General features: G+C 46.2%; 1 protein-coding gene across 1 annotated transcript in view; it reads left to right on the top strand.

The window, feature by feature from the left end:
- Positions 1-11,892, top strand: part of CDK15 (cyclin dependent kinase 15) — a gene marked incomplete at both ends in the record, with an annotated part of 77,118 nt that extends 65,226 nt beyond the window's left edge. The window contains 2 exons of the mRNA XM_080799225.1: positions 1,667-1,806; positions 11,783-11,892. Of these exons, the coding sequence (XP_080655351.1) occupies positions 1,667-1,806; positions 11,783-11,892 (250 nt within the window). The remainder of the gene's footprint in view (positions 1-1,666; positions 1,807-11,782) is intronic.
- Between the last annotated feature and the right edge of the window lie 2,699 nt (positions 11,893-14,591).

The following is a 14,591-nucleotide window of genomic DNA, read 5'->3' as shown; positions in this document are numbered from 1 at the left end:
GATACTAGGCCCTAGTGATCTATACCACCTTCCCCACTCCAAAGCCCCCTTCGTTGGCCCTGAAAACCTGCATCTGGGGAGGGCACCCTAGAGGAACCAAATGCCTTCTGGCCTTTTCTCAGGCCGCAAGCTAATGAGCAGGCCTCCACCCCGTGTTCCCTTCTCTTTTAACTAGCCTGGAAATTGGCAAGGACTGGGCATTTGCAAATATTCCTCCATCTTAAGTCTATGAAGCAATGACTGCCAAGTTTGAAGGTAAAGTTATCTGTTTGTACAAAGAGTTGTATGTCATGGGAATCAGATACCCGAAATTCTCTTAGGTAAATCTTATGCAAATATTAGGCCACTTACATCTCTGGGCCAGGATTTCCAGCATCACCATGTCATGGCACCCAGGAAGGGAAAGGGTATCAGTTCTTTGTCCGTTTAAGTTGGTATGCACATTCAACATTAAATAAGCCCATTTATTTTTGCTTAATTGGAGATTTACATGGCCACGCAACCTAATTCTGAATGTCAGACATCAGTCCTGCGGTTAATTGCCTCCTGCACAGTTTTGGGTCTCGTGGATCAGCAAAGACTTTCAAACATTATAAGTAAATAGGAAAATTAAGGCTCACAAGTCCTGCAGGATCAGCCCCTGCCACCCTCTCAGCTTCATAACTGTCCCCTCTCTCCCTTGGTCCCAGGCCAGCCAACTGGCCTTTCTTTGACTTCTTAAACTCACTCTTCTCCCCTCATCCCCTGGGTCTCTATGGGGCTCATATATGCCTCTCCCCTGCCCTAATTCCTCAGCTCTCAGCTCAAATGCTTCTTCCTCAGGGAAGCCTTCCCTGACCAGCTCTTCCCAGTCTAAGTCAGATATCTGGGCCTTTTCTGCACAGGTGTTTATGCATCTCTATGATAACTTGCTTAGTGCCCGACTCCTCCCCTAGACTAAGCTGCCAGAAGACAGAGTCTTTCCTGTATCTTCCAGAGCCAGCCACCTACTAGCACATAGTAGATGCTCAACTAATAGATTTGCTCGTCTCCAAATTTACAATTCAATACAGGTCCACTTGAGGATTTGTCCTTACTGTAATCTGGGCACTTGAAGAGTTATCTCTCTGGGCATAAAAAAAGTTATCTCTTTCTATGCTCCATCTCAGGGGAAACCAAGAGAGTGTCTTAGGTAATACCCTGGGGGCTGAGCTTCAGAAACACTGGGAGTAAGTGTGTTTTACACCCAAGATTCACCCTCTAAAATTACCTCTAATCTTCCCTCCCCTCCGGGAAGCTATGCTTGCAGTCCTTGCAATATACCCAACTGGGCTTTCTGCTTTTGGGGGGGGCGCACCATCCCTCAAAGCAGCATCCTTAATTACACATTTCTGCTTCTATAATTCTATTTCTGGGTCCTTTATGTATATATACATGGTACCCAGACCCCATGGCGGGGGCAGGGGGGCGGCAGCGGAGGCTGAATGAGAGAGAGCTCCCCGAGGATGGGTAAACTTTCCAGTGGGTCGGTTATTTTTTCCACGTGCCATCAACGTGGCTAATCTCAGGAAAACGCTACTTGAAATGTCCTCCTAGCCATCTCCTTTTCTCTCCTTTTCTTCTTTCCCCCTTCGTTTCTCAGAAGGGAGGCCTTTGGAGAAACTCTTTTTCTCTTCCACTTTTCCAGGTTGGGCAGGGTTCCGGAAGCTGAGAACCTGGCCTCCCAAATGCTGAGAGGCTTTCCTAGAGACCGCGTCTCGGCCCAGGAGGCCCTGGTTCATGAGTATTTCAGTTCCCTGCCATCTCAGCTGCACCGGCTTCCCGATGGTGAGTGACGGAGCCACCGGTGTGTGTGCGTGTGTGTGTGTGTGTGTGTGTGTGTGTGTACACGCACACATGTAAGTCTCAGTGTCTAAATGTTTTCTCCAAGTACTGGGGAATCACAGTATTTGCAACCGGAAATGAGCTTAGGGATCCAGTTCCCTGGGAGAGAAGCAACAGGCCCCCCAATCTTGCCTGAGTTTTCTACGAGAGTCTCTAAAACTCAAAAGCCCTGGTGGGTTGAGGTGACACAGACCTCCTTGTAACGATCCGAACATTTCACACAGACGCTCTTAGAAATTGGATGAGATGAAAGTTGCCACTGACTTGTTTCTTTTCCCTAGCATCTGCCAGGAGAAGCAAAACCAAAGTTTGCCACTATCCCCTTGTCTCTCTCTCTCGGTAGAGAGTAAGATGATAGGTGACATGGAGATGTCACAAGAGGAGAGCTGGCCTGTCTTGATTGGTAATTTGATGCTGCTGAAGGAAGTGCCCGGTGGGGCGCTGGGGGAGGGGGGTGCTGGGGGGGAGGGGCACGTCCTCCCAGGCCAGACGCCCACGGGGGGCGGGGGGGAAACACAAGTTACCCTGAAATCTGCCTTGCTTCCCCGGGCCTGAAGTCATCCTCTAAATCTGAAATCTGCTGAGGGATCATGTGGCTGGAGCTCTCCTCATGTTTCTCGGAATGCGGCCAGGAAAGGCAAAGGATGTGGGCAGTGTGGTCATGGCCTGACTGTTTTGGGGGAGACCATCTTTAGGTGGGGTTTCTTTGGAAACAATCATCATGCAACTGAAAACAATCTTTAGAAGCCCTAAGCAGGAGGGGAAAAAAGCTAATGAGGAAGGTGTAGGGGCTCGGCCTGGGAAGAGGGACCTGGCGTGGTGTGTGGGGTGACAATGAGGACAGAGGACAGAGCTGCTGCCCCAGAGGCGTAGACATTCAGTCTAGCCAAAGCCTCCAGGGTCTGTGAATGTGGCTCCGCTGTATCTAGGACATTGTCCTGCCCCAGCCCAAAGCTCTGAGTTTGGGACTTCTTAAGGCATTTTATTATTAAAATGAGTTATTTCGGATCTCCAAAAATAACCATAATCATACAACGGGGGTTAATGTCTTACTTAACCCTGTAGGAAGAGTGAGTCATCAGGATTTATGAAGTTGCCATTAAGTGTCAAGAACATATTAAGTGCTATAAAAACTGAGGGAAAAAAGAGGCTTGTCCTTGACCTCAAGGATCCTACGGCGTGGGAGGAAAAGGGGGTGAGGAAGAGGAAACAGGGCACCCTTGTACACATATTAGCACAAATCATATCTAAACAGCTGAAGTCTGTGCATAATCAGCTACAGATGCCGGCAGAGTATGTGTGTGCTAAAGGCAGATCCTTGGAGGAACTAGAATCACGCAAATGAGAGAGTTTGGACTGGAGGTGAATCTGGAGTGGAATTTGGAAGGAGGGGAGGGGCACTGTTTGGCATATGGTGGAACAGAAAACACTCCAGGCCGCCTCCACTTCTTACTCCCTTTCCAGTACCCAGCTCCCTCTGTACCCCCTTCCTCTCCCCTGGTCCCACTCTAAGCCCCCAGATCCCCCTTCAGCTTTCTTCTCTTGGGCCTGGGACTTTGAACTAGCACTTCAGGCAAAAACACACCTTCAGGAGTGTGCACGTGTGCACGCACTCACACTCTCGCACTCTTACACACTCACGCCCCCTTCTCTCCACTTAATGAAACTTCCGTCATGGGCCCTCCTCCGGCATCTATTTTTCTACGCACTGAGAACCCCCCCGGGGCCCTTCAACACGTCCTAGGCGCGAGCTTTTACCTGATAGAAAGTGATTAGCCAGAAACAGCCACTGTCCAAACTGATGTGTTGTTAGAAACTTGGGTTTTGATTCTTCCTGGCCATCTGAAGCAGAGCCACCAACGGAGGGGCTCTGCAGCACCTGAGAGTGTGTGTGTGTGTGTGTGTGTGTGTGTGTGTGAGAGAGAGAGAGAGAGAGAGAGAGAACGCACGTGCAGGGCTGAGAGAGAGACCCATCTGTATTTCTTCTCTGTTCACCCAGCCACAGAGCCCAAATCTACTTTGACACTTTTAGAAAAATGAAAAGATGGAATCTTGCAGGAGCCTGCCTGTGCTGGGGGGGGAGCCGAGGAGTGCTCACAGCAGGAGGGAAGTTGACTTTTCTTTATACATATAGGGGTTTTTCCATGCAGAGTTTAAATTATGCCTGATAAAAGGAGTTTCGTGGATGTTTCAGTTCTTTCAAATTCTCCTGGCTTCCTCCCAATTAAATGAGGTTTGTCAAAGCCACGGGGCTCTGCCGCTGCTGCCTCCGCCGACAAGCACTTCCTGCAGCGACATCTCGAATCCCCGAGGGAGAAGATGAAAGGGCCGGCGCCAAGAGACAGGGAAGGGGGTGGCGGGACTGGGTGTGTGCGGGTGTGTGCGTCTGTGTATGTGTGTGCCTGCGGGAGGGGGGGGGCAAAACAGGCTTAGAGACAGACCGACAGATAGGACGTGGGACAAGCGGACAGGGAAAGCAAAGCAGCCAGGAAAATCAGAGAGAGAGAGACAGGGGAGCACTGCGGGGGGCTGGATGGCACCTTGCACCTTGACACCGGTGGGCTCTCACCGAGGACCATCTACTGAGGGTTGCAGTCCCTTGGCCCGGCGGTGCCAGCCGGCTCTCTCGTTGCCCGCGGCAATTAGCCTTTATGAAGAGCCTCCTTTGCAGGCAGAGAGCACCAGACAGTTATCATGGTTTCCAGCCTGCAGGGACCCAGAATCCCCATCTCGTCTCGGTGGTGGGCTGCCCTGGGCGTAAGAATCACACAAAAATAAGACCTGCTCTTGTGCGTGGTTTGTAAAGAGAGTCTCCCTGCCGCAATTATGCAGGAAATTTTGCTCTCTGGTGGCGTTTCAGTATGGAAGCATTTAGGGGCTTCTATCTATATCATTTCATTATTCTGGTTTTATTAGGTTGCAGGAGAACAGAGTTGTCACTTTAAAATATATTCTGTTTCCCCTTTGATCTGGGAGATGCCAGCTCTTATTGTCTACCCTCTGAAGAAGACAATCCAAGCATGAAACCTGTGGCTGCGAAATATGTGAGGAGTGGAGGGACAGCCTCCTTCCCAGTGGAAGAGTCGCACAGAAATTCCCCACAACGCGCAAGAACCGATCCCGTCGACCCGTGTCTGTTTCGCCAAAGCTGAGACTTGCCCCAGATTGTGGCCCTAAGCGCATGGCCAGAGGAAAGCGGGGGGGGGGGGTTACTCGCCACGAAAATTCAAAATTCGGGGTTTCCAAGATTGGTTCCCTTTTGGAGCACACTCTTAAGTGGAGAAGCATGAACATTAGAACAGCAAGCATGTGGGAACTTCTGCCAAGCGCTGACATGTTCCCTTACGGACTCTCTTCGAACACCTGAAGAAACATTTGTCGATGGAGGAATTATTGGTAGTCTCTCTCAAAACACACCCAACAGCAAGCTAATTGCTTCCGCAGATGGCCAGGGGGATGGTCTCCACTCTCCGTCACCGGCTCGCAGCCGCACTTCTGGTCCTCGTGGCTGAACCAGCAGCGCAGAATGTCAGCTGGGGCAGCAAGGACCTAAAATTAGGTCCTTGGCAGCTCTCTAATCTTAGCTGCAGGTTCAGCTTCTTCGTTTAATTCCCTTTGCCCTCAGCATGAACTTGGGCTCTGGGAAAGGAACACCGTTTAACGATTTGGGGGCGGGGGGAGTAGAAAATTATTAAGCTGCCCTTTCTAGAAACTGGCTCCACTCTGTTCCTGCAGGGAGACTTCCAAATGTTACCCTTGGAAAGTTAAGACTGATTTTGGAAGCTAGCCAGCTTGAACCACAGACACTGATCCACAAAAGTATTTTTTTTTTTTTTAAATCTGGGGTAGTAAATGCCACGTGATTTAAGAGTCTGGTCCTTAAGCCCTGGTCCTTGATCGTCAGGACATCAAAGGCTGTCTCTCTCTGTGGGCTGGTCCCATTTTGCTTTCCAAATCCCAGACTTGAGTCTCTCCCATTCTTTCCTGGACTAAATCCCCCTTCTCCTTTAAAACAGGTTTCAGCATCTTAGGGGGGGAAAAAATCCTAAGGCTTGAAAGCTTACAATTGTTTCACAAGTAATTTTGCAAAAACAACTTACCAGAGTCTTTCTCATCATCAAATGCTTTCTTACTGCGGGCATGGAAGGCATGGCAATGACCTCTCCCACATCTCACACCACCCTAGTGTCTGTACTCTGGAAGTTCTTCAGCACGCCTTGTCCACGTTGCCCCATTAACATCTGAGTAATTTTTTGTTTTGCTCCAATAAAAGAATTTCAGGCCTTCTTTTAATTATCTCTTTACTATATTTGAAGTTCCCTTGATATCACTTTCCAAAGCTCACTTCTCGAGGCTGAATTCCTTTGACTTTGCTTCCCCCCAATATAGATTCTGTTTCTCTCATTCTTTAATCCTTTTTGTTTCATTATTCTATTCTGAACCTGTTCCAATTATTTTGCTTATCTCTGAGGCTCTGGACCCACATAGACTCAGATGTCTAGCAGAGTGGGAGAACTCTGTTCCAGTTCATTCATTAAATATTTACTATTTTTTTAAATATTTACTAATTTTAAATATTTACTAATATTAGTATGATACTGAGTGATACAAAAATGAATCAGTCATAGAGTCTGTCCTCAAAGAGCTTATAGTCCTTAAGGAAATGAGGCAAGTATATAAACAGCCACAGTTCAAGTGTGAAGTGCTTTGGGCATTCAAAGGAGGTGAGATTAAATTCAGCTCTGGGGAACCAGATGGCCTTGTGAGTGAGCCTTCAAAGATTATGGGGTCTGGATGGTTAGGGAGGAAGGACGTTCAGGGAGAGGAATGTCGTCTTCTCCTTAATACCATCTAACATCATAGTGAAGTTGTCCTCTTTTTAATAATAGTGGCACAATCCTGACTCATATCATGGTTTTTACTCCTTATTGTACAGCTTCTTAAATAATTTAAACATTCTTTTTTTTTTTTTAAGTAAACTTTCCCCCCGACGTGGGCCTCAAACACACAACCCCAAGATCGAGAGTCATACTCCACAGACTAAGCCAGCCTTGTGCCCCAATTTAAACATTCTTTACCATATATTAGAGAAATGTAGTTTCATTCTTTGTATGCTAATGATTTCAAATCTATCCTGTTCTCACCTTTATTGTCTAGTCTATTCAAAATTTAACCAGAATATTTTGTCATTCTAGAGGCCAAGTTTCAGGGGACAGGAGGGAAGGGAGATTCTGAAGCAGGCCTTTCTATTCTGCCTTTAGGCATTTGTAACCTAATTCAGACCACCGTCTCTAACCTTCTAAATCCTCCATTATTCAGTACTTAAGCGGCACAGTAAGAAACAAGAAGTTGGGATGAGTCCTCCATAAACGCACTGCCTTACCTTCCACGAAGATATCCTCAAGGGACTCCAATACTTTAGAGGAGATCCTGGAAAGCGTTAGAGAGAAAAGTTAGAGACCCTTTGAGTGGGAGAGGATCTCAGAGACTTGCTATCCCATAGCTTCATTATATAGTTTGTGTCCCTGCAACCGGGAAGAGTAGTGGCTGCCATTTGTGGGGCATCTATGTGATTTACACAAATTCTCATTCCCTTCATAGGCTAACTGGTAAGGCTGGAGTCATTATCCCCACATTACATATTAGAAAATTGGGACTGAGAGAGGCTACGGAAATTGCTCAGAGTCACACAACTAGTAAGTGGGAGAGCCCAGGTTTGATTTCAATTCAGACTCCTAAGCCACTCTTTCCACTACTCATTGCCACTTACTAAGGATCACATGGGAACTTAGTAGCAAAACAAGGATTAGAACCAAGGTCTAGACCCCCAGTCTGACCCTTCTACTGTCTTCTGCTCTAGGTTTATAGGGTAATTTCAGGAATCCAACAGAAAATTGGGCAAAGGCATAAAATAGCAATTTACATAAGGAAAACAAAAAAGTATACCAACACATGGAATAAAAAGATAGCCTTACCAGTGATTAAATAAATATGAGTAACTGATAAGTAGTTATTTTTCCCCTCAACCTAATAGCTCCCAGTGTTAATGAGGTTGTGGTAAAATGATTTTCCAACAATGGTGGTGTAAGATGGAAGAACCTTTGCAAAGCCTTGTGACATGCATATCAGGGGCCCTAAAAATGGTCACAACCTTCAACCCTATACTTTGGTTTCTGGAAATTATTCAAAGAAGCAATCGAACGGGAAAAAGAAAAAAGGACCCTAGATGCACAAACATGTTCATTTCAGTGTTGTCTATAATTGTATTTAAAAATTATAAAATTTAAAAAACAATATAAATATTCTTTATTTTGAGCCATAGAGAACCAACTAGATATTATTTTGATTATTTTGAACCACAGAGAAGCAATTAGATAATGTTATATGGACTCAGCATATGGTATTGTGGAACCATTTAGAATAATTCGTGGGAGTGTGAGGTAGTATGGAAATATTTATGCTATTACGATGCGAGCTAGAAGAAAGTAGGATACAAGCATATTATAATCTATCTGTGAAAATGTATTTTGCGTATCGACAAAACTGAAAGGTAGCGTACAAAAAAAATGCTCTCGCCATTTAGGGGCATTATGGGTAATTTTTTTTCTTTTTCAAAGGTTTTTTTTTTTTTTTTTTAATGTTGATGTCATATTCCTTCTATTGTTTGGAAGAATGAGGTACAGCAACCCGTACAGGGAGTCCAGGCTCTGGACTGAGCGTTAAAGGACCTGAGTTTGCTTCTTTTTTTCCCAACGTGGCATGTGTTATTGGCCATCAAAAACCTCAACCTCTCAGTCTACACAATGGGTTATCGTTAATTTCCTGTATGCCAGATTGACGGAATGTTTATTTTATAACTCTCTGGACTCACTGAATGCAAGGGTTCCCATAAAGGTGGTCGTAGGAGGGAGAGGAAAGCTCACCAGCTTTACTCCCAAATGCGGATGGGCTGTGCCCCCAGCAGGAGTTTTAGGTGCGCTCCATGCTAGTTAGCAACTTCAGCTGAAAGTGGTACCGTGGGATCCTCCAGGCCTTGAAGATACGAAGCCTACACACGCATGCACGCACGCACACACACATGCACGCATGCACGCTAAAATTACCGCGTAGTCACGAGGCTGTGCGCGCTGCGAATCATTAAATGCACGAAGCAACTCCAGCTGATGGGTTGACGATGTGTAAGGGTAGCGTGGAAACCACGAGACGGGGAAATGACAGGACGTTTGGAAATGATGGTTTCATTTCCCAGCTTTCTTTTCAGCCGGCGCTTTCTCTTTCAGCCATTACAGGCGAGCAAAAGAGGTTTGATTATCTTGTTTCCCGTGAAAGGTTATTTAGCTCCTCAATCCCATTAAGTCACTTTCTGCCCTCCAGTGCACCCAGCCTTCACCAGGTTATCAGCCCAGGAAGAGTAAATGGAGACACCAGGATCGGATTTCTAAAGGAAGGAAAGTTAAAGCAAAGTTTGAAAGGGGTGACAGCCAACAGCCAGGAGCTTAGGAACTCAATTAGACTGAAAGACAACTATCTCATTATCTCGTTCCGAAGTGATCTAAATACATAAGAATCTAAAAGTTTTAAATAAACTTGTCCTCTTGACTGTCTAGATGACTGAATTTCCCTTCTCAAAAAAATTTTAAACACCCACTTTCGTATTTATTTATTCTAAGTGCGGAGCAGCTGTGATAATTATGCTGTCAGATTCAGTAAGCTAATGAGGAGTCAGTCGAATGGAAGGTTTTGCATCTGTGAGATTGCTGCGGGAGAAACGCTCTGCTGCCTTTTCCCTTCTCTCTTTTTCTTTCTTTCTTCCTTTTTTTTTTTTTTTCTTGTTTTTGTTTTCTTTTTCTATGAGTCGGAAGGAGAGTCGGGCCTTCCGGGCCAAACTGGAATCCCTTTGATTAACTGGTTGCTTTCCCAACACTCTTCCACCAGAGAATTTCTCCCTTTTTTCCCTCTCCTTCTCTCTCCCACTCCCTCTCTCTCTGCCCCCCCTGCCCCCCTCTTTCTCTCCCTCCCTCTCTGTCTCTCGTTCTCTCCCCACCACCCAACTTCCCTTCTTTCTCTCTTTTCTTTCTTCCCCTTCTCTCTTCTCTTTTTCTCTGCCTTCAGTTCCTCCTCCTCCTCCTTCCTCTTCCTCTTCCCTTCCTCACCGCACCCCCCACACACCCTTTTTCCTTCCTTCCCTCTCCCTCTCTTCCTCCTCCCTGGCTTTTGAGGTGCTGCTGCTTTTGAGGGACAAGGAGGCCTGAGGGAAATCTTCCTGCCACCGCCCCCAAGGCAAGAGGACCCCTCTCCCTGAGGGAAATTCCCAAATTGGTTTGGGTTTGAGTTGATCGGACGGTGGTCTGTGAAGTTTACACACTATTTACTTTAGCTGTTTATTTATGCTATGACATGAGCTAGAGAAAAGTAGAATACAAAATTATAATGCACCTGTGAAAATGCATTATGCACACCAACAAAACTTGATGCCTCCCCTTTAAAGCCCAGCAAATGTGTAATTCCAAACCCAAGGACTCTAGGCCCCAGACTCCTCGTGGCGTCCAAGGCAAATGTCCAGGTCAAGGAAGGCAGAGATGGCCCTGCTGGTTTGTTTCTTCTCTTCGGGTGTGAGCAGCCTCCAGCAAACAATATTATGAAGGCATCGTATGCTTTTGGTGTGCCAAAGCCGGACGCTTCTCTTCCTGTTCAGTTGCGCAATATGTACAGCGCTCCCGGTTCATGCAGATTGTGAGCCTTGGAAAAACAATGCCCAAATGAAAAGAAGTCCTCGGTAGGTTTGCGGATGAGCTTTGGTGACAATGTGGCTGTTTTTCCCAGGTGGTATGTATGCAGATGGCTTGGAACAAAGGCTACGAGTTCCTAAAATATATTGTGTGTCAAGAACAACCCAAGATGTTTTGAATATATCATCTTCTTTAAACTTACAGCAATCTGCGCGAAGTTCTCCTACCCCCGTTTTGCAGATGAGCTCCTTAAAACATTAACTTTGGGAGGACTTGACCTATAATTTTAGTGTAGTAAGCACCCAGGAACAACACACACTTAAACACAGGCACCGATAAAAATACAAACTGCCAACATACTGAATTCAATACATAATTCAGAGGGCAATGGTAGGTTACATATACGTGTGTGTGTATTTCAAAAATGTTTTTTAATTTACAAAAGTTGCATCATAGTGTCTATTTAGATAGATTGCCTCATGCAAATAATGCACCAGGATTTAACATTTTCCAAAACACATCTAGCCCCAGAATAATGCTCAGTGTCTGCCCTCGCTGGGACTCATGTCCAGACTCCTTGGCTTGACCTTTACTCCCTTCACCATCCGGTTCCAACTCATTTTTCCAACCGCATCCACTAGTCTGTCTTGCTCTAACCGTGCAAGATGACTTTCCAGTTCCCTCAGACACCTTCTTCCCCCTTGGCCTTTGCTCAAGCCAATCCCCCCGCCAGCAATATCCTCCCTGGACTTTCTGGACCGTTGAAGGTACAGTCTTCCTTCCCAGCTGAAGTGGCACTTGTCCCCATTCTTCCGGTGCTCCATGGAAACGCTGGGACGGAGTCTGTCATTAAGTGTCTACTTGCACCTCACTTTCAGCCCTCATTGGTTCGTGTGCGTGTCCCCAATCCTATTCCTGTTTTTGGACCCTCAACACCTAGCGTAACACTCTACCCAAGGGCCCGTTTGGTAAATATATGTTGAATTGAATCGAGTAAGAGGCACTTGACAAGTATTAGTAGATTCAGGAAAGCGAATTATCCATGAGTCAGTATAAATTGTTGGTGGGTAAGTCTGCCTCATGTTATGATGTCTCTTCAGGTGACAAATATCACAACAGACAGAAAAAAACACGACACGAAACGTTCCAGGAAATAATATGTTGGTGCTTTTCTCTTTTCCTCCCTACAGAGGAGTCTTTGTTTACAGTTTCGGGAGTGAGGCTAAAGCCAGAAATGTGTGACCTTTTGGTCTCCTACCAGAAAGGTCACCACCCAGCCCAGTTTAGCAAATGCTGGTGAAGAGAGGGAGTGATGTCACCGACATCCTTTTCAGGTAAGCGGTCCCAACAGTGAGTCTTCTTACGGACAGAGCTGAAAATCCATCACGGCCAGATGGAGAGGACATGGCTCATAGATTCTGAGCGCCTCTGTTCTGTGTCTGGCCCTTTATCCCCCCTCTAGGGACAGGTGGCCTTGCCTCTTCGGGCTGCGAAGGGGGGATGGTAATGTGCGTCATCTGTCTCCCTCACTTCCCAAGGCCTATTAAGGTTCCTGAGACAAAACTTAGTACACGTGCAATAAAGTACCACGAGACATGTTGCATTCCCTTAACTCGGTAGCTCTCTCCAGCAGCTGATAGGACACATCAGAGGTCAAACCCATCCCCATTTGCTCAAGACAGAGGAATGTCCTGGGATATGGGACATTCGGGGCTAAAACTGGCACAGCCTGGGGCAAACCAGGACACTTGGTCACCGCAGTGGTGCAGATGGCTACCCAGCCTCCCTCAAATGCCAGAGAAGGCCTGGTTCGGGGCCTGGCCCCGTCCAGGAGACGGCTTTGGATGCCTGTGAGCATCTAGTCACCACTGCTCCAGGCTTCTTACACTCCCCCTGCACGGCTGGTCACAGGGAGTTCTCTCCTTCGGGGTGAGTTCGGAGAACAACAAGGACCCAGCGGGGAGCCATCTGCAATGTCTCAGCCACAGCTACTCTCCTCGGTCAGCCCACGATGACCCAGCCTTCCAAGGTAGTCTTAAGGAGGAAGGGTGCTATGGAGAATTTTTCTGAAACTAGCATACCCTAAAAGAAGTTCTGGTGGGCCCCGGAAGCCAGGTGGGACAACCCCAAAAGCCATCGTAAGTATAGACACCCCCAGATACTACAAGAGCACTTCCCAAACTGGGCCTTCCCGGCGGGGAGAGGGGACAGTAATCCAGACAGAGGAATCACGGTGGTTCCCATATACAAAGCCAGCCAGCCAGTGGGCCCTATAGGTGGCCCAGGCTCTATCCCGAGCCACGAGCATTTGACCACCACAGCCACACTTCCTGACAGAACTTTTGAGGCCTGGATGGTAACCAGGGACGTGCCCCCCACACCTGCCCCCTCGTAACCTCATTTACATGGCAGCGTTCAGCTCTTTGCCACCTGCCCTTGGAGCTCTCTTTGACTGTTGATATTTCAAGGCGTGCACCTATCAGAGATGTTTGTCTTCTGGATTTCCTAAGATCATTTTATTTAGAAATCTGGAGAGGTCCGGGAAGTTTAGAATTTTATAGCTGCTCCTCGGGGCATTGTATGCCATACCCAGGTTTGTATTTTGATGATACGCAATTGGAATCACAACAGGCAACACAATAATGTGGTATTTCCCAAGCACTGTATTTTCTAAAGCAGAGATTTTGCTGGGTAATGATGTCATTTTAAACCGTCTGGTTATGAGACTATGATGTGCCTTCACCACATTCTATAAAGGGAGGATTTGCCCTTCATAAAATTATCGAAGGGGCGCCTGGGTGGCTCAGTGGGTTAAAGCCTCTGCCTTTGGCTCAGGTCATGATCCCGGGGTCCTGGGATCGAGCCCCACATCGGGCTCTCTGCTTAGCGGGGAGCCTGCTTCCCCCTCTCTCTCTGCCTGCCTCTCTGCCTACTTGTGATCCCTGTCTCTCTGTCAAATAAATAAATAAAATCTTAAAAAAAAATTATTGAAGACATTGATGGAAGTGGCCTCAGTTGGTGGTGTTCCATTAGCATTACTATTACTTCTAGTATTGTTATTACTTTATTTTACTAAGCAATCAGGAGATAGGGAGGTAACCCTGCCTCTCTGATCTTCAGTAACTTTCCACAAAGAATTATTACCTGTAGATACAAAATGGTCCCCATAGAAGGTCAATTAAATGCAGCATGTCAAACTCGGCGCTTGTGCCAGCAACTGAGAAAGGGAGGAGGCAGATTTTGCCTCTACTGGAGTCACCTCCTGATGTCCCTGGGCCCTTGGTATTAATGTAAGGAGATAAAACCCGTAGGACAGGAACCACAATAGGGAAAATCTAGAGCAATTAAACTGTTTAATAAATGGCTTGGGATCAGCCAAATCTGGGTGTGCTGGAGTTAAGCAGACTAAAGGTAATCACATGGACACTTGGGGCCTGTAAATCTTTTCCACTAAATTGAATTTATGTTAAAATATTCACTTTCCAGGAGATTCAAAATGTAAATTGGGATATTAGGACTTGTAACTGACAGCAATGCCTCAAAACTAAAATTCTTATAAGATCCTCAAAATGTCAGTTTCAGGAATGGAAAAAGAAATGTATACTGATGTCCATTATGGAGAAATAGAGGGGAACTAAACTTGACTGGGGACATATCGGGGACCGGGCACTTTACACATGTTATTTCAAAGCTTGGCATGTTTTGAACAATGGGGAATGGTACGGTACGAATGCAGTTTGTATATGTGGAGATCGCTTTGTATTATTTTTTAAAGCCCTTTTGGCTCTTGTTGCCAGGGGCATGATGCAGTCTCTGTTATAATTTATTATTGCCTTTTCCATCTCTCTATATAATCTCATCAATAACTTTGCATTAAATGTTTAGCAGGTTTTCCTTACTCAGTCTAACTCATATACTTTGATTTTATTTGTTCTTCATTTGCTTTCAGGGCTACAATACTGCTATTTCCGTTTTAATTTGCTCTGCCTTACTAAGAAG

The sequence above is a fragment of the Martes martes genome, assembly GCF_963455335.1.
Source record: "Martes martes genome assembly, chromosome: 3".
Lineage (NCBI taxonomy): Eukaryota > Metazoa > Chordata > Mammalia > Carnivora > Mustelidae > Martes > Martes martes.
The sequence above is the reverse complement of the archived record's forward strand: the minus strand, read 5'-3'. Positions and strand labels throughout refer to the sequence as shown.